The 23,648-nt window shown below is 36.4% G+C and overlaps 1 protein-coding gene across 1 annotated transcript in view; it reads left to right on the top strand.

Annotated features, from left to right (window-relative positions):
* Nucleotides 1–9,180: 9,180 nt before the first annotated feature.
* Nucleotides 9,181–23,648, top strand: part of ROR2 (receptor tyrosine kinase like orphan receptor 2) — a 69,050-nt gene continuing 54,582 nt past the window's right edge. Inside the window, exon 1 of the mRNA XM_074166391.1 lies at nucleotides 9,181–9,247. Within this exon, the coding sequence (XP_074022492.1) occupies nucleotides 9,181–9,247 (67 nt within the window). The remainder of the gene's footprint in view (nucleotides 9,248–23,648) is intronic.

Below are 23,648 nucleotides of genomic sequence, written 5' to 3'. Positions count from 1 at the left end.
TCTTTTCTTTGTTGGTGGAGATTTCTTGAGGTGGTAAGTGTTAAAGGTTATAAAGGCTGTAACTATCAGATATCTATGCTAAAGAGAGAGGGTTTAATAATTTGGACAAAGCTTTGTTGAAATTATAGAAACATAAATACAACATATAAATGAGAGAGAGACCAGTGGCATTGCTGACTATAAAGCCTATAAGAAACTTGATCTATCATCAGTCTGAGCCAATAAATCCATATTAAACAGCATCATTAAATCCTCCAACCCTCAGATGTGAACACAGAAGCAGAAAGAGTGCATGAGTTCTTAACCTGGACTGTCTAACCTGCTTATCTCCAGTGGATCTCAGACAGAGGCAGTATAAAATTTGTATTTTTTTTAGAAAATTATTTATTTCACAGTAGGTTTCTTCCATGTAGGCACTATGAACTTAAATTGTACTCTTACTAAATAGTCTTTTGTAAAAGTTTGATTGAACTAACTCCCTAGTTTTTGCTTTGCTTTTATAGTTGTTGTATTACACACACACACACAGACAGATTTAAATTTAAAATTGGAAATAAAGGTCTTATGGTAAGATTCCAATATACCCAATGCTCAGCAGCTGTGAAAAGAATGTTTTGTGAAGGTGTGTTTAGGAGTGCTGACTTCTTTTGAAAATCCAACCTTTAACTTGTGCAGTATTTACCTAAACTTACATTTTCATTTCTGTCTCTTAAGATTATTCCTTTTTTACATAAAGAAATAGAAGATATTTCTGCTTAACCAGATACTATGAAATACATATTAAATGTGTTGAATTGAGGGTATTTAAAATCAGCTCTAGTGAGGTCTTCTAGATTGCTATTGCATGTTCTGCTTCAATTACAGAAGAGACGGATATCACATGTTGCATTTAAGTTGCTGAATCCTGTATTTACTGTTTTGTTACTTAGCGATGTTTCTTTGCCATTCCTTTTCTTCCTCAGAACTGTCCCTGTTTGGTCAATACAACTGTAATTATATTGTTGCTACCACATAATTACAATGCTGCAGGATTTATGTGCTTACAACTTATATGCTTGGGAAAACATTGAAAATTGAAGTGTGATGGTTCACTGACTGTTAGACCAGCGTGACATCAGTTGTGGGCACTGTCCAAAACTGTAAATTTCAGCAATGTGTAGTGATGACTGTGCAAGAAAGTAACATGTTTTTTAAAAAATAATTATTAAACTCATTAATTGGTAGAATGTCACAGACATTCTTGTTTCAGCTCAAGAATGGCCCAATTTGTTTTGTCTGGGGACAATGGAACAATGTTTATTGCCTCAAATGCAGTCACGTAACCACCACAAACTGGCTTTAACTGCTATATATGAGCTATATAGGTTCTGGATCAAGTCAATATTACTTCTGGTTTGTGTTTAACAAACATTTAGCTGTATTTCTGAACCGAGTGTGTGGGGTTTATTTCAGTTATACCTAGCTGGAGGTGACTTTGCCCTTCCCATCTGCTTTCAGTTGTTGCAGGATCCATGTTCCCAGGTATTTCTGCTCCTTGTCGCCTTTTGGTGGTCTAATTGAAAACCATTTTTATTGTTCTCTGCTGGACACCAGAGAAAAAGAATCTGTCTGGGTACCAGGAAAGAAAAATTCTGTTGTTTTTTCACTTGCACATACCAGTACTCCAACTAGTAGTCATATTTGGTCATGTGGTTTTAGGTCAGACGTCATTTCACCCACCGCTGATTCCTCAGTGCTGTAACCATTGAGGTGTTCCCAGGAAAGAATGGACAGCCTACTCCTTCAGCAAGCTAACTAGATTTCCAATTCTAGCACATTTCTGTCAAAGTCTGAAACCCCATTCCTGCCAACCTCTGAAACCCCATAGTGCAGGTAGCCACCTTGCATGGTACTGAAGGTGAATAGGAGAGTGAGGCTCTTACATTGCCTAAAGTTCTTGCTCTATGAACTTTAGTAAGCCAGAGTTTTCTGACTTAGATGTTCTATCTACTCAGCCTTGAGCCTGTGGAGGGCCAATGCACAGACCACTGGGTCCCTGTAGAGGAAGATAAAGGGAAAGATGGTTCTGAATGGAAGGCAAGCTCAGGGGAGCAGGTGAGCAGGCAGAGTCCACAGAGAGCATCACTCAGGTCTTTGCTAAGTTCTGTTCCTTTATTCTACGCCCCAAGTGCAAGTTCTACAACTGACCCATCTCTTGCCATAGTGGACGTTAATGCCTGATGTCATGTAGTGTCTGCAAAATGCCTGATGCTGGAGCAGTTAGTGGTACTTTGAGTGTGTGCTTGGACCTTGTGATGGTGCTGGGAGGAAATGGCTTGGAGAGCTGAAACACTGCTCAAAATAATGAAATTTTGTGCTGTCATACTACATTAATCTTCAATACAGTCTCATGTCCTCAGTTTCATCTTTTGCTGATCTTTTGATCAGCGAACAGCTGAAGGACAGAGGTGACTGTCCACTGACAATCAGAATGTCTATGTGGCCACCTGTACCTGAGAAGGTCACGGGTACAAATATCTTTATAACAACACAGTTTTTGTCTATTTTATAGCATTTTCACCGCCTAAACTGGTATCGGAGCTCAGGGAACTTAGGAGTTATATCTGCATAGCTAAACTGGATCAGCCTCATACCTTTCAGGTAACTCATTCTGGTTTGTGAGTAAATCAAGTTTCATAAGATAAGTTGTTTGCTTTTCTCTGATAAATAAAGGAATTGTTAAAACTTATGTGTATGTGATTGTCATAAGCAATTATATATGATATATATCTATATGTTTGGCTCAACAATATATCTATATGGTACATCTGCAATAAAAAGCGTAGTCTTTATTTTTCTGCATTACCAGGTAGCTGTCTGAATGGATTTTATTCATTTGAATAGAAATAACTTTATCTTAAAAAGGTATTGAAGAAGTTCAGTGGAACTGGTGAGGCTTTAAATAAACTATATAATATCACATACTATTTGCAGTATGTGATCCAGATCCAGAGTGTAGGAAAACCTCTTGTTAAATATAGGCCAATAAATTATGGAACAGAAAAATATGGTCAAATTTAATGCCAACCAATATTAGCAAGGAAATCAGTCTTGAGGGTGGAAAGCATGATTAAATTGGCAAAGTAAAGGGAAAAAAAACAGTACCGTAGTATTGTGGTTTTGCTCCAGAATGCCTAAGTTGTATCACAACCTGCAATTTCCATTCTTTAGCAATGTATATTTTACTTAAGTGATGGAACTGCCTGGTTTAAATACAGACCCTCAGACTGGGATCACGGGTGCATCGAATTGACTGAGTCAGTGATAAAAGTTTTTAGGTAATCACAAAGCTGGCTAAGCTAGTTCTGCTTTTCTTGGTAAACGTAGCTGTAGCAGTTTGCTAGACATTCAAATTTAAAAAAAAAAAAAAAAGAAAAGAAAAATATAACATTATTTTATTATTTATTTTGCATTAAATTTTCTTCAACATGTTTATTAATGTTGTTCAGTATGGAACTGTTTGAATTCGAGTGCCAGCTGTTCTAGGCACCTAGCCCATCCTAGGGATTCAAAGCGGTCTGACTTCATCTGTGCAAATTGACTACTGCAGAAAACATTCCCTGTAGCCCCTTTCAACTCCCTGTTCATTCCTTTCTGACAGGAAATTGAAGATAAATTTATAATGTCAAATGACTTAACTGAAAACAACTTGATGAATTCTTTTCACTGTACAATTTCATTAGTTATGGAAGTCTTGTTATATATCAAAGTGGTTGTTATACTCTACCCTGAGACTTTAAAGCAATGGCATTTTCTGGCTTCAGATGGTGCAGGCTATTGCCTCTCTTGTTCTTTTTACTGATGTATTTCCATCTGGGGAAGTTCCTTCTATCCTCCCTCACAGAGACCATGCTGTTTAAAGGCAAAGGGAGAATACTGCTCCTACGACATGAGAAAGGGAGGAAATTTGTCTTAAAACAGAAATGAACACTTTTTATTTTTTTTTTTAAGTTCAGATAACGGGGAGGAGTGGTGTCAACCATCAAATCCCCTCTCATCTCCATCCAACCATATTTTTAGAGCTTAGATTTTCAGCACTTTGATTTTATCAAAAGAATAAAGTGAAATTTTTGGCTCTTTCTCAACAGAAGTAGTCTCAGCTCTGCATCAGGACTCTTTCCTACTGCTATGAAAGAAATGTGAAATGCATTCAGCAGAGGGGCTAAGCTGTTTCCAAGGACTTTAATTCATCTCCCTTCTCCTTTAAGTTCTAGGCAAAGAAGAACAGGGTAGAAAACTTTAAAGTAACTTAAGTGCATCTGATTATAATTTAAATTGTAAAATAGAAAAACTGTTGCTTTAAATCTTTTTCTTTGTTTCTTTGTTTCTTTGTTAGGGAAAGGTTGGTTGTCTGACAATTTAAACAGTTTAAGGGCTCATAATTTTGTTACTGTTACTATAATTTTTTCTAATAAGGCAGTACAATTTAGCAGTAGTGTAGGTTAGTACACATGTATTATGTTTCTCATTTTCACAAAATTTAAACAATGTTAGTGTAAACATTTATTACCAATGGTTGTGATGTTTGTGCATAATACCAGGTTTGGCAAAAAATAGTAAAATAAAATCTGTTTAGTATGTATATGGAAGAGGAAATAACTTTCCAGAAATATGTTTTTAATTTGAAACATATTGACATAGTAAATACAATCTTATCTATAGTAGTGAATTGAACTGATTGTTTCTCATTACCATGGCCTTCAAGATTTTAAAACTAGATCTCAGCCTCTCACCTCATTTTTATTCATGGATTGTAAGAAGAACACAAGGTTTCCTGGCTTTTAAAATCCCAGTTGGTTTTTCAGCTTTGAATGAAGTAGTTGAAATTTGGAATGAAGCAAATATTCACTATGCACCTGTGGTATAGTCAAAATAGCTAAAGCTAGAAATATGTCAGACAGAAATGTGTCAAAGGCTGGTTTAACATTTTGGCTTATTCTAGCTCCAGTTGCTTTGTGTTTGGTTTCCATTTCTTCAGAGATTTGATTTTTCTTAAACATTTTAAATACTACTGGATATTTTTGTGTCTTAAATTAATTGTGTTTCCTAGATTGCTACTTTGCACAGGAAATAATAAATTCATATTTAAATATAAATTGGGAAATTGAAAAGAAAAGTGTCTTCAAATAAAGCAAGATATGAAAGCCAGCTATTTTAAAAATACTTTCATTGTTATCCACCCTGCCTAGAATCCTGTGGAGATCTGAGAAACTCACTCTCTGAAGAAAAGAAATTTCATAGAAAGGGTTGATACATTTTCCCAATTTACTAAACATAGTTTTGCTTGTCACTTCAAAAGCAAATTGGGGGATGACGTAATTTCATTCTGTTAATCTGCCATTTATACAAGTTAATTGTTTTGTCCAAGGGTTAGAATAGATGTTTTAGTTGTAATTATTCTATGAATAATTTCTGCTGTGGCAAACCTTCACTTTAAAGCACAGAGTGGTACATACACCACATTTTTGCCCCACAAGCTTGTTTGAAACAGACCTGGTATACAAATGAAAAAGTTTTGCCATATAGTGCAGGTGGTACTGTTTCCCTGCCAAACATACAGGGAGCTTACCATTGCAAGGGAGGTCTCGTTCCAAATACCATGCAAAACTCTACCTCTAACAGGTGACAAACCGACTTTTATATTAGGCATCTTTACAGTCTGTTGGAGAGGGATGACAGGCTTAATTTTCTTTTGCAAAATAATTCCAGCTTCATGTAATCCTTTTTCCTTCCTTCACAGTATATTTTTGAAAGTATTTTTCTCCCTTGATCTAAAGTATAGAAAACTCTTTCAAGACCTATGTTGCTAGGTAGGATTTTGGTATGTTTATGACTTCTATCACATAATTTTTCTTTTAAACTGTGTGCCTATATATAGACAAGCTGGAGTGTTTCTAGAAGGCTGTGTGACAATCAAAGTAATGCCATATTTTCCAGCAAGAATACCAGATCTATGTCATGTGTGATTTAACCAGCAGTTTCTGCATGAAGAACAGTGTTCACTTTGTTTATTGGAGGATTACTGAAAATCCTATAATTCATCACTAGTCTGTCAGAAGCAGGTTTTGGCTGATTAAGTGTCTCATTCGGAATTGAAATGTACATATTTTACCCAAAATGTTGAGTGTTCTGTTTCAAGTCCTACATTCTAGCTTTGTGCAGAATACAAATAGCCTTAGTATATATTTTTGTAAAATGATAAACCATGCTCATGAAAAAAGATGCTTTGAGGCATGTTGCTACAAGGTTAAAATATACTGCTGGCTTATTATAAAATTGCTTTACAAAGAAAATAGCTGTTTCGACTGTATGGTTATTATAATGAATGATGAGGGTCTGTAGTACTTTTTCACACATAAACTAGCATCTATAACATTAGAGATCTGTACTAGTTGATTTAAGAAGAGTAAATGCCTGAATTTAATATCCTGTTTCTTACATCAGACACAACTCTTGCATCTACTTGATACTCAGCATGTTAAGTGGTAAGTATAGGCTGCTAAGAATCAAAGACATAATTTCTACTTCCTTAAAATCCTTTTCGCTCTCTGTTAGCACTTTGGTCTCTTGGTATAAACAAGATGATAAACAATCATGGCTACCTGTATGGCTGTTTTATCCAAAGTTATGTTTTCATTTTCCATAACAGCAGAAGCTTCATTATGCTGATTGTGGAACAACTGGGTTGCATAGGTTTTATGAATTTCTAGATTACAGCTAAAACCCTGCTTGAGGCTGAGGCAGATGATACCTACGTTTTGACTAGACCATAATTTGTTGTATGTGCAGATTATATTTCCTTGTGACAAAGGCTAACAGATCAGATATAAACCACGTGCACTTTTCCCCTTCCATGGTTTTGGTTCTGTTGCTGTCAGTCTGTTCTCAGAAACAGTGAATGGGGAAGGTTTGGGTTGGTTTATGTTTCCTCACATGTTCTATCAGGTGGTTGAATGACTTTATAGAATTAGATAGCAAGCTGTTCTTTCAAAAACAGTAGTTAATGAAATTACTCAGTCTGGCACTTTACAGCTGCAACAATGAGCTGCAGCCAATAGCTTTCCCCAGATATTAATTAAGAAATTGAAAAGCTCCAGGAAGGGGATTAGCCATCCAGCATTTAATTTTTCTTGTAGTTAAAAAATATTTTACCCAAACATCTCTCATTCTTGCCTGTAAATTAGTGTATTCTATTAGTGTATTCTATTAATATTAGTATATTAATTGCCTGCTATTAGTGTATACTTCTAAAAATAAACTCAGTGCTAGTGCTCATGCAGACTCCATCTTCTCAGTCTGGGATTAAAAGCAAAGAAATATACCACTTCAAATTATGAATATCCTTGAGCAAAGTAGTTGTGCCCTTGATGTTGTATATCTTATTCAAGGGCCTTCTAATTGGGACCGAAATAATACTTAAATGCCATGGATTATTTTCCTCTTTAACTCTTTTTTTCATAGATCTTCTAAAGACCTTTCTAAGACTTGGTGTGCTTTTAACCTTTTTTGATCTGTGTGAGTGAGGTTAGAGTAGTTGAGGCTACACAACCTAAGCTAGAACTGGATGCTTAGGTGCTAAGGTTAAAGGAGGTTATGGTTATACTAGACAAGTGTGTAGGTGTTTTGCTGAGAACTTCATTTACCTGCAAGCTTCCTGTTTTTCCCCACTGGGACATCTTTTCCCTCTACACATATACCACTACATCTAAGCTTTTCTCCTAGAGTCCTGCAGTCCCTCCATCCAAGCTCCCCATCCCCTTCTGAAGACTTCTCCAGACTTCCCCAGGTCCCCTGCCTGCTCTTTGCCTTCCCGCCTTTCTTTTTATTCATCTCCATAGGGAAGTTCTCCTCTTTCTTGTTTGGTTTGCCACAGGGAAGTTGCAGCACATGCTGCTTGGCTAGGGGTGAGGCTGATCAGCCAGATGTGGACCATTCAGCGGCAAATATACCCTTCTTCACTCACCAGCCAGCCTCCACTTTCCATTTGGGAGACTTGTGTGCTTTGAGAGTCTTGGGCTAAACACCACAGCCTGCCTCTCGATTGCGGTAAGGCAGAGTTCTAACTTTGTGGCTTACACGTGTTGTAGGTCTGAGATGTGTCAGTTTACTTAACAAAGAAACAGTGCATGATAGGAGTAAACAAGCTGCCATTAAATACTGCGTATCATTTCTGGTGCCGTTGGCATCTTGGTTTTACTGTCTTTGCCAGCATTAAATGTTATGATAGGGAAGTTGAGGTAACACTTTCCTGCCACGCCATCAAACTCAAAATTCAAACAGCTCTGAAAAAACACTGTGCTCTGTGAAGTAGAGCCATTGTTCTGGAGACAGCAAATTGGAAATCAGCATTTTGGGGTGACCAGGGCTGTTGATGGACTCAGTTTTCTGAGCAAAATTGCATGCAGTGCTACCCAGAGCTGGGGAATATGGGAGTCACAAGCAGCTCCCAGGGCAAAACTTCACAGTTGTGATTTCTTCCTCTCTTTTCTGGCCCACAGATCAGCCACACTACAGTTACCATTATTGTCTTGGTCTAGGTTTGTAAGTCTTTCTCCAAGTCCCCATCCCCATTCCCCCCACCCCTTCTCCACACCTACTTTCCTTCGCTTCCACAGAAACAGACATATTGTCCCAGGGGCTGCTTCTGTGTAAGCATTAGTTAAGAGTGCTGGTCTGATGTCTTGGCTCATTAAAGGAAATGGAAATCCCATCTCACCAAGGTCATAAACACTCACCTTTGTGCTGGGTACATGGTCACTACCAGTGTTTTAACATGAGACCCTAACCTTCTTTCTTAAGTGGCTTTTAAGGTCTGAAATGTGTGATCTGGAACGCTGTTTTATTAACTTTTTGAACTAGTTTTCAGAAAATTACTTGAATTTCTACATTATTGAGTATCTCTCAAAAGATACATGCTTAAAAGATGCTGGAGGAATGGGACTGAAGAGGGAAAAAATCCAAATTAATATTTACTGTGTTGATAATTATGCACATACAGCATACTCCTACCTATGTTAATACTCTCTTTGTAGTATAATACAAACTATCTGTCATTCATACACAGTCCAGGTTTCCAATTGCCTGCAAATAATGATCGCTTCTGTTGATGCAGTCAATTTTGAAAGTAAACATGCATTCAAAATGCTGGAGATAAGAGATGCAAGAGTTCCTGCTACTCCTGTGCACACTGAATCTCCAAGATCAAAAGGTTTGAAAAGGTTTACCCATTTCTGTTTTTGAAGGTCTGCAAAGCACCAGTCTCAGTTTTAAGTTCAGTTAGGAGATTGTTTAGTATGTAGGTAATAACTCTTCTGTAGCACATGTGTCCAGAGCAGTTGTTTACACATGAGCAAAGTTACACATTTTTAAAAATGAAAGGAGACTTGAAAATGTAGCAATGTCTGTTTATAGATTTAACAATGTTAAATCCTAACAGTCAAGGAACATGACTAGTAGATGTGGGAAGTAATTTAATCTGCGTTGCAAAAACTATTGCAAAAGATTTTAGGGAAAAATTTTTTACTCATATGATTGTACAAATTTAAGTCAAATTACTTTGGTTGATGAATCTTGATTTTCTTTAGATACATAAAATGCACAGTCCATCTCTGCACAAATGCACAATTCGTAAAACAACCCAGTTACTTTTTAAACAGCTAGTATAAATAATGAACCACTCCATTACCAAGAATATAAATAAATGTAGACAAGTAAGGGTTCTCTAGAGCTGAAAGTTTAGGTTATGCAAAAACTGCGACAGCTGTAATTTGTAGGTCCTTGTAGACTGAGGGGTGTGAGTGATGTAAACTCTGGAAAGCCGACATTTAATGTATGTCTGTTTTGTCATTTTGCCAAAAGGCAGGCCTTCACTGTTATGCTTCTTTTGCTGTGTACAAATTTTGAATAGGGCAATATCTGGCAGAAAAAAATTCCACAAAATGCATTAAGCTTTGCAGTGCTGTAAACAGAGTGCAGTGCTCTATTGCATGATGAGTGATAAGTCAGCATTTTAGAGAAGTCTGGTCATAAACATCTTTTCCCTGGATAAAACTAAGAAAGAAGTAGAATAGGAGTGCAGAAGTTATTAACTAAAATTTATTTCTTCACATGTTAAGATTTAAAGTTAATTTAATACTGAAAGATAGTTGTCAGAAGTGTGCTTCTAATTAGATTATAATTGAAAAATTTTGCTCTTCATTTTTCTTTTGTTCTTTTGTTTATTTTTCTTTTTTGTTTGTTTTATTTTTTCTTTTGTTCTTAGCTAGCTGAAGAGATTTCTGGATGTGAGCCTTTAAGTCCTCATATCTAAGGCTGTAAATAGAAGCAGCTCCATTCTCCCCTCTACCCTAAAGTTAACCACACATCTGTAACTTCAGTGAACCACAGTGGATAATGGTTTAACCAATACCTCAGAAATTTAGTCAATTTTGGTAAGAACATAACTTTGTGAGACAGGAAATTTAAATATTTTCACTAGGGTTAGCGCAAGTCCTTTGGCTTAAATTAGTAGAAGTAAAACACGAGGAAAGCTAAGAGTTTTCCTTGGGATGAGGAGAAGGGGAGAGAGAGGGAAAGAAGAGGGGAAGATGGGTGGAAAGACAGAGAGGGCAGATTGACCACGAGCACGCCAAGGTGAAATGTATCCTTGGTCCAGGGAATTTTTTAAATAGACAGAGAATGTTTCATATTTTATAGCTCTTATCCAGAATATTTACAGAAACACTGTAGAAACACTGTACTGTCAATTAGTCTGAGAATTTGACTACACAAGCAATCATAAACTACCCAGCTGCTGTGCTACGTTACTGAGTGAAGGTACGGAATTAAAGCAGGGCGCTCCTCTTAGCTGCCTGTTTTGAAACACTCAGAGAGAGAATCTCTATTAGTTCACAAGGTGTTTTTTTTTACATACATAAATGTACTATTTTTTTTAAACAGATTAGACTGCTGAACTTTCACTTTATTTATTGCAATACAACAGTGATATATCTTACAGAAAGCAAATCTGCTGTTTGTGAATAGACTGTCCACCCATGTTTATTGGGGTAATGATTGCCATCTAAGCATTCACCCTTCTAGGACAAAAACTGCTAAGTACAGAAATGCAAGTGGGAAGAAAAAAGTAAGTTTGTTAATGGCTCTGTTAGTTCTAGTGGTATCAGGGATTTTTAAAGTGCTTCTGAATACTGAATTCTGAAGTAGCAAATTCAGAGGCCCTTTGCATCAGCAGTGGTGAATGTGATGGTGATACCCTCTTTGATTCATCATTTCCAACAGCAGCAAACCTTACAGTATACACAGAAGAGACAAAGGTCACTGATACAGTTTGCGAAGACTGTGGTTTTTTGCATTGTACATTGTGATTCAGACACTGCCCCATCTTACTCAAAAATGTTACCCAGTGTGTGTGTTTGTATGGCACCTCCTAAGGAGTTCACGTGGAGAATTATTTTCACCAACAGAATTTTTAATTATTTCTATGCATAATAAATGTAATGCCTAATGACCTCAACCATAGCTAGGGGCTCACAGGTACAAACAGGAGGTAAAGCATTTTTGTTTATCTGAATTGAAATGAAGACTTAAATGTGAAAGAATGGCAGAGACAAGAAGTACTACACCAGGTTTCCTGACAAGCTGCAGCTTGAGGTGACAGCATGGACTCTGATTAATGCCCCTATTCTCCCCATGAAGAAAAAAACTCAAAAACCTAACAAAAACTTGAACACTCTTTTAGGTGTAGCAACTGCTTTCTGCTAATCTAATAAAAAACACATTTTCAAATGCTTGGGATTTGTAAACATTGATCTCTTAGTCACTTCTGGTCTATAATATTTGAAAGACAATATAAATACAAGTGCTTTTCTTAAGTCATCTTATTTTTGAAAACTTTGAAATCTGAAAGTTTTTCCTAATAAATCTTTTTCAGGGTAGATGAGGATTTTTTATACTACTTTGAATTTCAAGGGCTTCTCACTTTTACAACTAACCCAACACTATTCTCCCATTCTAAAGACGTGTCTGTAGGCCCATTACACAGGGTATGGCAAAGAATTAACACATGATTTTTAGATGTGAGCTTATTTGTTTCTATCCGTGAGTCCTGTAATAATTTTCAAATTGGTTATGCATAATGTTTACTCTTGAAAAGATTTCCCATAACTAAAATATCAGAAACTCTCAGAAAATTGCAGCACCTAGTACTACAAAGAAGGCTGAATTGAATAATTTCATTCCTATTGGAAGTGAATTATAATTTAGTCTCCAGCCATCCTCCAAGTCTAAATTTTGATCAGCCTTTTTTATATTCTAGTTGACTGAAGTGGAATGAGTAGTAATTACAGCCTTTGTTCCTGCTGCTGTTTGCTAACCTGTGCTTTGTCTCCCTGAGCTCTTTCTCTCACAGACCTTAGGTAGAAATTCTGTGGAGGAAAATGTCAACGTAACGGCTTCATCTTACTTTATTATTCTGACTTAAGCATGACTGCACCTAAGCAGCTTCTTTTGAATGCTCAGTCACTGGAATGTGGGAAACTACAGAAATTCAATCATACTTGTGTCCTGTAATAAATGGTTTGGCTCAATATACATCATTAGGAACACTTTTGCCATGAACTGACATAATTAGATCTTATACAACCTAGCTAATATAATAATTGTAGATGACATGCTAGCCCTTTGAGGTTGGTGTTGATAGTTAGATTCTTTATTCGAAAAGTAAAATGCGTATGAAAATTGTTGACTTGATTGTTACCATTTTACTGGACCTCTATTAATGGCATTGTTATAAATCTCTTTTAAAGATAAAAATATGACAATCAGATTGCAATAGACCAGAATATGATATAGCCTTTTGTAGTAGCTAAAGCAGCAAGGGGCTTTTGCTCAAGTTAACTTTTACCATAAATTATAAGTCCAACAAGAATTACCATTTTATGATTCAGGCCAATAAGGTCATTGCAAATCTGCTTAAAAGCCTTGTTATAGTAATATAATACAGTTTATTTGTTATCTTTTTTGCTTATGAAGTAGTTTCACAAAGTCCTGCCAAAGCAAGTGACTAAAAGTTTGCGGTAACCTTTGTCTCATGGAAAGTGATGGGTAGAAGGGTGGATTATGGTAAAGGAATTCAGTCCTTCCGTGACTACTAAAAGTGGAGTTGCTGTGCTGTGGCAAGGGTATATGTTCCTCAAAGCTGACTTTTGCAGTCTATGAATCTCCTACTTAGTCATTATAATTTAATTTTACTTTTGCCATTTTGTAGAACTTTTTCCTGGAAAGGGATTTATTCCAATTAACGACTTAATTGGTTACCGTTTTTTTGTCAAACTCCTATTAGCAGTTCTAAGCATGCACGAATTGCAGTGCCAGATACTCAATTCTGACTTAACTTAAAATTTCTGCATGAGCTGTGAAATTTAGATTCTTTTACAGGTCTTGGAGGAAGGGCTTGGATTTTTTGTAGACTTATTTTGTAAAGAAAAGGAGAAAAATAGGAGGATAGGAGGGAGAAGAATGTATATGTAGTGCAACCTGTTTTCTTTCCTCTATATGCACAATAATTTTTTTGTGTTAATTTATTATATTTGGATTGACATGTCATGTTTGCATGTTCAAGTTTATGACTGCTTCTGTACATTATGAAGACTCATAGGTATTGTATCAGCGAGGCAACTATAAGGAGAAAATGGAGTTCGATTCCTTTGTGTTATAGATAAGATTTCCTGCATTAGCAGTTTGACTGACTTTTAGTTTTATTGGAGATAGATATGTTTATAAATATACAGAGAATTTTGTTTTTTGAAGAATAAAATAATTTACTATTGTTTTTTTTCCAAGTAGGAGAAAATGCAAATATTATATAAAATTTCAGGTATGCCTTTCATTATCCTAAGAGTCATCTTAACAGGCTTTTCTAATATTTTTTTTCTGAAAATTCATGCTAGCAAAAATGGTATCTCTGCCATATTCCATAGTCAGGTGATACTGCTGGACAGCCGAGTAACTGAGCAGAGCACTTAATAACCTATTATCTGTACAGTGCTTACTTTATCAAATGAATGAGGTTAGGTATTTCAGATTAATATATACAAGACAGAATACAGAGACAGAGCAGAGAAAAACAAACTAGCCAGGAATGACAAGGTCAAGGACAATATATCAATCGGTTGGCTTTCTAGGTCATAGTAGTTTTAAATATTTGAGAAGCCATTCCAAGAGTAAAACAGAGTTCGTTCTTTGTTTTGTTTTAGATCTTATCTACATTCATAGAGCTGGACTTTAAATCACCATGTCTCTTTCATGCTTGCTGCTTTGTAGAAAACTCAGGAGACAGTAAGTAGCAGATACAGTGGAATATCCAGAGAAGTTTTTTCCAGTGTATTCTTAATTTCATGTCTAGCAATAGAAAGTGCAGTGCACTCCAGTCTTTTCAGAGATGCATTTCTTCAGCAGACAGCTAATAGTTAGGTTGTGGTTAGAATCTCACTTGGTGCCTTGAACAGAATTCCCTAAATATTTTTCCAAAGCATGGGAGCATGCATACGTACCAAGAATATAACTTCCCATACCTTTAGTAACACAGTAACTGCTATCTAATGCAAGTATTCTGTCAAGATTCGAAAATTTGGCTGTAGTTGAATTTTGTTATAGGGAGATGTAGATTCTCATATACCTCCCAAAAGAGGGAAGGAAACAGCTGGATGCTCACCAAAAAAAAAAAAAAAAAGTTATAAATAACAAACATTTTAAAAAGGTAAGTTAATGCCTGATAGTATGAGAGAAGAAAAAGCTCAGTTTTCATGAAACTGGTGCCAGACATAATAAATTTTCCTGGTATTCAGCACTGCAATCTATCACCTCTGACCACTTCAATGATGGCATCTCTGTGACTGCTTGCAAAGATAGCTTGTGGTTGCTAATTTTTATGGTAGTCTTTTGTCATGTAAATGTTATTTACTATAAGTGAGGCTGAGGCCCCAGGCAGTCATCAGATAACCATTTCTCTTACTGTGGAGCTTCATCAGGTTGAACTCAAGCAACTGTGCTTATTTCACAACAGAAAATCTGTGCTTTTGATGTGAAACAAGTTATTGTCCTCATATTACCGTTGACTAGTGTGTGCAGCAAAATCATTAGATGAGTGAGATGAAATACACTCTACTTCGAAGTCATCTTACCAATCAACTGTCTTGTACTGCTGTGATTTTCCCTCTTCCACCCTGTTTGACTGGGCATGCTGCTGTCACTCATACAACTTGACTCAGCTTGACTGAGCCCCTGATTCGTGCGTGCTGAGCTCAAACTGCCATTTTCTACACCCCTGGCAGTTCCCTCTCTGAATCAGCTCCTATGCCAAATACCACAGATCACAACCTGTGCAGTAGTTCAGGTAATTACCTGACAGGCTCTGTACCTGCCAGACTGGGGAAATTCACATAGTGCAGGGAAAGTGGCTTGACTACATGTGCAAACAAGGATGGAAATATTTGATTCTAATTTTATTTTAATACCAGAAGAAACCCAGTTAGTTGTTTGCAGTTAAAAAGTTGCCCATTAAGATCCGCAGTTTTCTGTCTTTCCATTGTGCAGTGAGTGTCAATTATGCATACATTGCTTCCATGTACATCACACAACATGTACATCACACAACATGTACATCACACAACATTGAAGCTTCATTATTGACAAGTCTTAGATTCCTACAGGTACCTAAATCACATAATTTCTTAATGTTATTCTCTGCTGTAACAGCAGCTTTGTTCACTGTGTATACAGATCTGTGCTGGTTCCAGCATCCTCTTGCTTATTAGTGTTAGCAGTCTTTCTATACTTTAGACCTAATGCAGTTTTAAAGCTGTCCATAACTAATATGATGGAAGGCAACTGCTTATACAATTGAAATAATTTCTTTGGGAATTGTTCACACTCGTTAAAAAAAGTTCATATGTGAGGACATTTAGATTGTCATGGTTGGCTTTTGTTTGCAAAACTGTATGGTAATGTATAACACAAGTAAGTAATACCTGTGCAAATATTTGCTTAAGGATAATAAAACCCACAGCTGTCTGCTTTGATTAGGTAAACAGTGGTTGCAAGGGAATATATCAAAGTAACATTTGGATCTGAACAGAATACCTGCTATGTGTATTTTGAAATGTGGAAACACAATAAAATGCATGAAAACAGAATACAAGTGTGTTCCGATTTTAAGTCTCATTATGATTAACATTCTTTTCCTTAAAACACAATCTTTTGCAATCCCAAAGCTGAGGAATCTGCATTATGGCTCCAAACTGTTAGGAATGAAGATCAGCATGTTTGGCAGTTGCTTGGAGTAGCTGGTTGCCTTTCAGTGCACTATGCACTTTGGGGTGGAACTAACAAATTTTCCAGCAGTAAATGCTGTTGGTTGCACAGAGCTTGTTCCACTCCCATCTATGATTATGACTGCAATAGTTTACGCACAAAATGTTTTTTGTTACATTTGTTAAAAATAAGAAGCTATCGCTTCAAGTGAGTGCTTTTCTGAGAACATGTCTATGAAATCTCAGCTGTGGTTGTATGTGACTTTCAGACAAGATTTGTTAAATATATAAGTAAGAATTTGAGATCACAGCTCAGTGTAACCACTACCCCTTACAATCTCAAATTAGGTCGTGTGTGTCTTTTCTCACTTACATGTCATGAAAACAGTTGGGTTACAGCCACAGTATTTTTTATGATGTAGAAGCAAAACTCACCTATGTCAGTCCAGCCATCACAGCAACAGAAAGTTGGGAAAGTCTGTGGTTTGCAAAACAGGAGTTTATACATGCAAGATTCAGAGCTCTTTGAGGGGAAGATGCAACGTTGAAAGTACACTTTACACAAATGTTGCTTTCAGGACTCATTAAAATGGCAGCGTGGCAGCCTTGAATCTTACTGCTGAAACAAAACTGTAATAAAATGGTTAAGGCTGATCTTGTGATTAGCATAAATTACAATTGTTAAACTGGATAATGAGGAATGATAGTGGGAGATCATGAAATCCCTGCCTGTCTTGGGGAAATATGTCGGAGTTGGGTGGAAACAGCCAAGGGCTTTGAGCCTGCCTGCTAGTGACTGCATGCCCAGCTGTCCTCTGCACTGCTGGGTTAGGGAAGCTGCTCCTTGCTTTGTGTACAGGCAGATAAGGCAAAAAGGGTCTCCTATGCATCATTATGTCATTTGGAAATTACCGTGTTGGCTTGTGTCAGTGGGACTGTGACCAGGTTTTCATTTAGTTCTTTCACTGTCCACCCACTGAAAACACTTATGTATCCACATCTGGAAGCACTCTGCTCACTCTGTTTTCCACCTCTGGGCTCTACTCTTTTTTATTATTGTTTTTGAAAAGAATATAAGCAAATAATATCCCATCTCTTTTCATGCAGAAAAGTGTTGTTTGGCTCTGTTAATTAAAGACAAATAACAAAGACCAACTGCATCAAAGTTCACTTATGCATCTGAGATATTTTTTCCCTGTAGCAGCAAAGTAGTTTAAACAACAGGAGAAACAGAAATGGGATTTTATTCCCATTGGGACTTCATTGTATACATTCAGTTATAATTCAAGAAGTCAAACAGATTCTGCAGTAGGAAGAAAAAGATTTTTCCTATCTAGATTGGACAAGCAGCTCATTAGCAGAAAGATTGTGTGGTTTAGATATTTACTCTGAAATGAATAAATAAAAATATTATTTAAACTTTATTATAAATATTATTTAAATAAATAATTCCATATAAATAACTGAAAACGTAGAAAAACCTACTAAACCAAGTCAATAACATATCTTTAAAACTTTCAGTTAGAATAACTGGTTTGCATTTTTCAATGGTTAAAATATAGATCAGATGTTAGTTTCCTTTACATCCCGGCATCCTTTCTTACCTTTGTCCTCCATTTTCTACACACAGAGGCAAATGTGCATGCACACACACATACACTCACACAATGACGTTTAGCCACCAACAATGTTTGATCTGGTCACAAGTGTTGGGATGCTCACTTGTGACTTGCCTGACCATACTCCCTGCACTCTGACTTGCTCCCTCCATACTTACTCCATGGCCATCAGTACAAGCTGAACTGTTAAAGGGGGAAACAAATTACTCTTTTTTTTTTTGTATATGGACCATAACTAATTACACGTTATAAAGAGGAATTTCAGTAGAAAATTAAGAATTTAAGCATTTGATCTAGAAACCAAGATACTTTGTGTTAAAAAGAGATTTACTCTCTCTAAGAACTGAATCTTTACGAATTCAACTTTATGCCAACTGGTCATGAGCAAAAACTATAGAAAGAAATAATTTTGACTAATGAGCAGTTGCTTCTCTTTGAACACAGTATTTGGTGGTTTTGGTCTTACATACGTTAGTGGCATAGATTTGTAAAATCGTGTTCTAATATGACTTAGTGGAGACAAATCAAAACTGGGTAGGTAGAGCTCCAGATAGCCAGAAGCATACTTTTCTATCTACTTGGGTCTTTTAAAAAATTGTGATTATTGGCAATAAGAAGGAACGTGAGCTTCTATTTAATGATTTTATTTAAGGATGAATATTGCCATATCATCGGATCGCTTGCCAACCTTGGTTTCTTAGAATATTGATAACCTAGGCTTCCTGCCTGCATGCCCAGGTTTCTCAAAATAGTGTTTAGTAACAGATAATGAATTAATTATTTATTAGTTTCCACTGAATCCTTTCTGTTAGAAAGATGGTTATAATACCTACTCGTAAGTACTTTTGTAATTCAAAAAATGCTCTGATTAATCCAAATGTGCTCATTGTTCTCCTTGTTTTCCAGAGAGCAGAGTGGTTGGCTGTATCTGTCCTGCTTTCCAAGAATGGTGCTGCAATTTCCACTTTTGGAATACAATTAGAGAGTGAAAACTAAACAAACCGCAGCAACGTTTTTTTTACGCTTACAGTTGTTCCACTGTCTGTAGTTGTCAACACAGTCAGAATAACCATTAGGATAAGTAGTATAGCTTCTACTATATTCTATTACACTCAGTTGTGATCTGTGTGGTTTTATGTTACCACCTAGATTGGAGGAGATTAATGTCATTTTTTTTTTCAAATACAGGAAAACATTTAAGAGTGTGCTTAGAAATAATCTCATTTTAAAGTGTCTGTCTGACTAGGAGTGTTTTTCTGAATTGGAGTCTTAAAGATTTCAGCCTAAGGCTGCAAACAGGAATGGCATTTTTGGATTCTAAATTATTTTTCAGAAAAAAAAGAGTACTGTGAAAATCGTTGTTTATCCCAGTTGATGGAGTGTTATACTCATAAATCATTATTATTTTAAACCTTTTGTTGAGACTATTTTGTTTTCGCAGCCAGAAGCAGTAAAATAATCAATCATGTAATAATGCCATGGATAATTATCATGTTGCTTGGTGTTCTTTGAGCTACTGCAGGTGTGTTCAGAGCCTCTATTGGTTGTGTTTAAACTGTGATTTTACAGCTGAGGTGGTGAAGAGCTTTGGAATGTACCCACAATTGTTTTACTTTTTTTTTTTTTTTTTAACCTTTTTTTTTAAGCATAATGCATTGCCAACAAAGACTGTTTGTTATGAAATCCAGAATGACTTGTGTTTTTCCCATGGTTCAAGTTTTTTATATGATTCTCAGTATATTGACTTGGACTGCTCAACATATAGTTGTACAGAAACGCTATGTTTGTGATAGCTAATAAACTTAGTCCTATTTTTGCTAAACTATAAGTGACATTGAAATGCATTTGTGATTTAAAAAGCCTCAAGTGTTTTATGCTATAAACACTATGGATTTCACTCTTATTTATTAAACATTCAGAACAGTTTTATTGAAATAATTACATCTTAATTTATTTCCAAATAATGCTTTAATTTCTGCTTTTCTTTACTGGGAGCAAAGCTAGTCCTCTGCTGTGTTTGTAAGATTTCTCTGCTTCAGTGTGCAGGAAGAAGGTTTAAGTCTGGAATTCTGTGATTAATTGAAAGTGGCATAAATTGCAATAGTCATCAAAAAATTCCCTCCCGCCTTTTCTCTGCCCCAGCTTCTTGCTTCCATGCTGCTCCCTTCCTTGTGCTGACTCAAACACTCAGGCAGCTGCACTGGGAACCACATCAGGGAGCTAACCTTTCCCCCTGAGGAACAAACTGAGGTACAGAAGATTAAGGGATATTTACTGCAGACATGAGGTTTGGGTGCCCACATGCTTTTGAAAATCCTGGTAGACATTTGTCTGCATCTTTTGGCATCAAATGCTTTTAGCAATCTGGCCTAAGGTGGCTTGACCAGGACTTTGCAGGAAGTCCTAAGAACTGAAAGTAGGATTTGGATATTCATTCGTACATGCTGGGTTCCTCTTTAATGATTTCTGCTTTTTGTTGTAAAATAAGGGGAGCTGGAGTTCATTGTAGCTTTATCAAAAGAGTGTTTTGGCTGTGAACTAATAGAACCATTTGTAATCCAAAGCTTATCATCTTCAGAACTTGGTTGTATACTGAAAACGGTGACTTAAAATTAGTATGTTCTTTTCCATAGGTTCTGTTTGTTAAATTCAATGTTGCGACAGCTGTTAATGAAGGTTCCTTTGTGAATGAAATCTGAATAAATCTTTATCTTTGGTTTGTCTAACATTCCTGAACTCTCATTTTAAGTGGTAAATATGAGTTTCAGGAGGAAGAATCTAAGTTATTTAATAGCTAAGCTCAATGATGAGGGTTGTATAATGAAAGGGTAAAGATTGACAGTGCAATGGAAAATAGAGCTGTGTGGTAATGTAAAATATGCATTAACAGTATGAGGCATTAAAATAAATTGACGTATTCATTGACGTCTGTGTTTGAATCCCTGGTAATAATATTTTAAATGACTTATCTGAATTTATTCTTTTCACACTGATTTCATAGTACTTGGTGAGGTGGCTGTCTGATGACTACAGAAGATAAATTACATCCTCAGTATACTTTTTTCTTCAGTATATTTCAGTATACTTTTGGAGGTTTGTTGCAGCTCTGTGTGGAAATCAAGAATCATTCCTTCTCTGCAGTTTTGTGCTGATGGCCAGCTGATTACTTTTACTGTGTTTTAGAGTGGTTTGATAGTAGATGAATGAGGATTGTTTTATTAAATAAGGAAGTTCCTGCAGTAACCTTCTGAAATATGTAAAGCAACTTTTTCATCATGCACTTGACTACTAGTTTTCAGAAACAGACAACTAGTCTATCTTGGATCAGTCTGTGAACACAAACATTCACAGTAATGAATCTGCACATTAATGCAATATGCAGATTCCCTCTTTTTGCATTTGACTAACAAAAGGGTGTCAAAGTATAGGATTTTGAATCTCTGTTAAGATGCTGTTGAGAAATGAGGTCTCAATGTACATAATGAAGATGGTTTAACATTTGTGTTTGTTTGGAATTTTTATTTTAAATCAATGATAAATTTTCTGTCCAAAAAAGATAATAAAGCCCTTTTCATTGCTACAGGTCATAAACTTCAGATCTGCCTGTGTCCCCTAGTGTGGTTGCTACATTTTGCAACAGAGTGTTTTTCCTGATAGTGAAATGAAACTGTTCCAATATAGTTATGAGGTGAAATAGGAGGGGAAAAAAAAAAAAGAAAGAAAAAGAAAAAAAAGAAGAGGGGGAAACTCCCAGTAATGGCACAAGACATTTGCTTACTTCAATAAGGAATGCTTATAAATTGTGGGAATTTATTCTGTATAACTCAACTCTGGCTCTTGTAAAAAGGTTTCTTGTCTGTGTTTTCTACTGGCTTTCTGAAGGTTCTGTAACTTGCAGGCTGGTGTTGGTTTTACTTTAAATATACTTATTTAATGTTATTTGGATGTTATAACAGAGCAGGCTTAGAGAAGCTTACTCCCTTTCTAATGGTCTCGTAGTGAAAGCTTTTTATTACTATTAATTTTGCTGAAAGTAATTTTAAAGAGTTTTGGATTGTTAAAGAATAAATTTAAATTAACTGGTTAACATACTATCCTGTGAATAGTATGCTTTGCGAGCTGATAACCAGCTGAGAGGTGACTGTTCTTCAGAATTCACAGTTGTCTGAGTAGAGCAACTGCAACGAAAAGTGCAGGTTATTTCCTTCAGCTATTTTTATGTGAAGCTGCAGCAGTTAAGCAATGTGTGCTGTGGAGGTTCTAATCTGCCATCACTATGAAAGGGGCACACTGATTTTATACTACAAACTGTATCTTTTGTAGACTATTCACCACCCTTTACAGGTCTGCCAAACCTACTCTGCAATTGGTTGCCAGGGGCTGCAGATGTTGGAAAAGAGAAATTTCAATGAAAGGCCCTGATTCAGCAATCCAAGCAGCGTGCCTCCCCCAGCCAAAGTAATCAGATTGGCAGCTGAATCAAAGGGTACAGTGGGCCCTTTGTTTTGGAGCTCTAGGGGTTAGTAAATGACAGAAGGTCAACAAAATTTTATGAAGAAAAGAACAGAATATTAGAGGGTATTATTAGGCTGAAGAAAGGGAGTTTGGGAGTTTTGTGTTATTGGAGGAAAGTTAGAACCTGAGTCAGAGGTTACAGCCGCAGGAAGCAAAGGTTGCATACTACTGTTTAAGTCTGAAAATAGTTTCAGCTCCAGAAACAGGATTATTGATGAGTGGAAGAAATGGCTGAACAAAAATCTGCAGTTTCCCTGATTGTAGCTATAAGCAATTTTTAGTATTAAAGGGTTTATTTCTAAGCTTTGGGATTTTGCATACAATAGTAGAAGGATGGCTGTTTTCTTCATAGAATTATGAAACTGGAAAAGATCTTAAGAGGTCCTGTTTCACTAGCTGTATCTATGCAGTATCATACGCAATAGACCCTTGCCTAATCTGCCACGCTGGAAAATTTCCTTCAGAGACCGTGTGTTTGAAGAATACTAGCTCTCAGTCCATCTAACCTAATCTCCTTCAGACTAAGCAGGAATAGTTGTCATTAATTTTTTCTGGTTGGTCATGTTTTGTAGACCATCCTCATGGCACTAGTTGTAGTGCCACAGATTGACTCACATCCATCTTGAAATGGAATACAAAAAACTGGAGAAAGAATTCCAGGGCGTTACTAGTGTTGAGTAGACTAGGATTACTGCTGCTTATGTGTCCTAGGATGATGTTTACCTTCTTTGCAGTAGCTTGAGATTGTTGATTTATGTTCAGTTCTAATCCATGTAAGCCACTTCAATGTTGGCTTCTATGTTGGTTATTAGTCATCTTGCTGCTTTATTGTAAATGCTTAAAAATAACCTTTTTGTTCCATTATTTTTCCAGAAGTTGAAGCTAAGCTGATGGGTCTGTAACTCTCTGGCACTCCTTTTTACCCTTTTTAAGAAATAATAGTAACTATTTGTGCAATTTCTCTTTTAAGATCTCATCTGTGCTCTGCAAGAACTGAAAGACAGTTACTGACATTGCATGGCATTGCATCAGCCAACCCCTAAGTGCTCTAACTTAATCAGTCCTAGTCTGGTTGAAAATACCTGACTTGGTTATTTTCTTATAGCCTCTGTTTGAGGCTGAGGCCTTGGTTTGCCTCTGGTATCAATTATGATAACTGCCTCCTTGT

Source organism: Numenius arquata, chromosome Z (assembly GCF_964106895.1).
Source record: "Numenius arquata chromosome Z, bNumArq3.hap1.1, whole genome shotgun sequence".
Classification (NCBI taxonomy): domain Eukaryota; kingdom Metazoa; phylum Chordata; class Aves; order Charadriiformes; family Scolopacidae; genus Numenius; species Numenius arquata.
The sequence above is the reverse complement of the archived record's forward strand: the minus strand, read 5'-3'. Positions and strand labels throughout refer to the sequence as shown.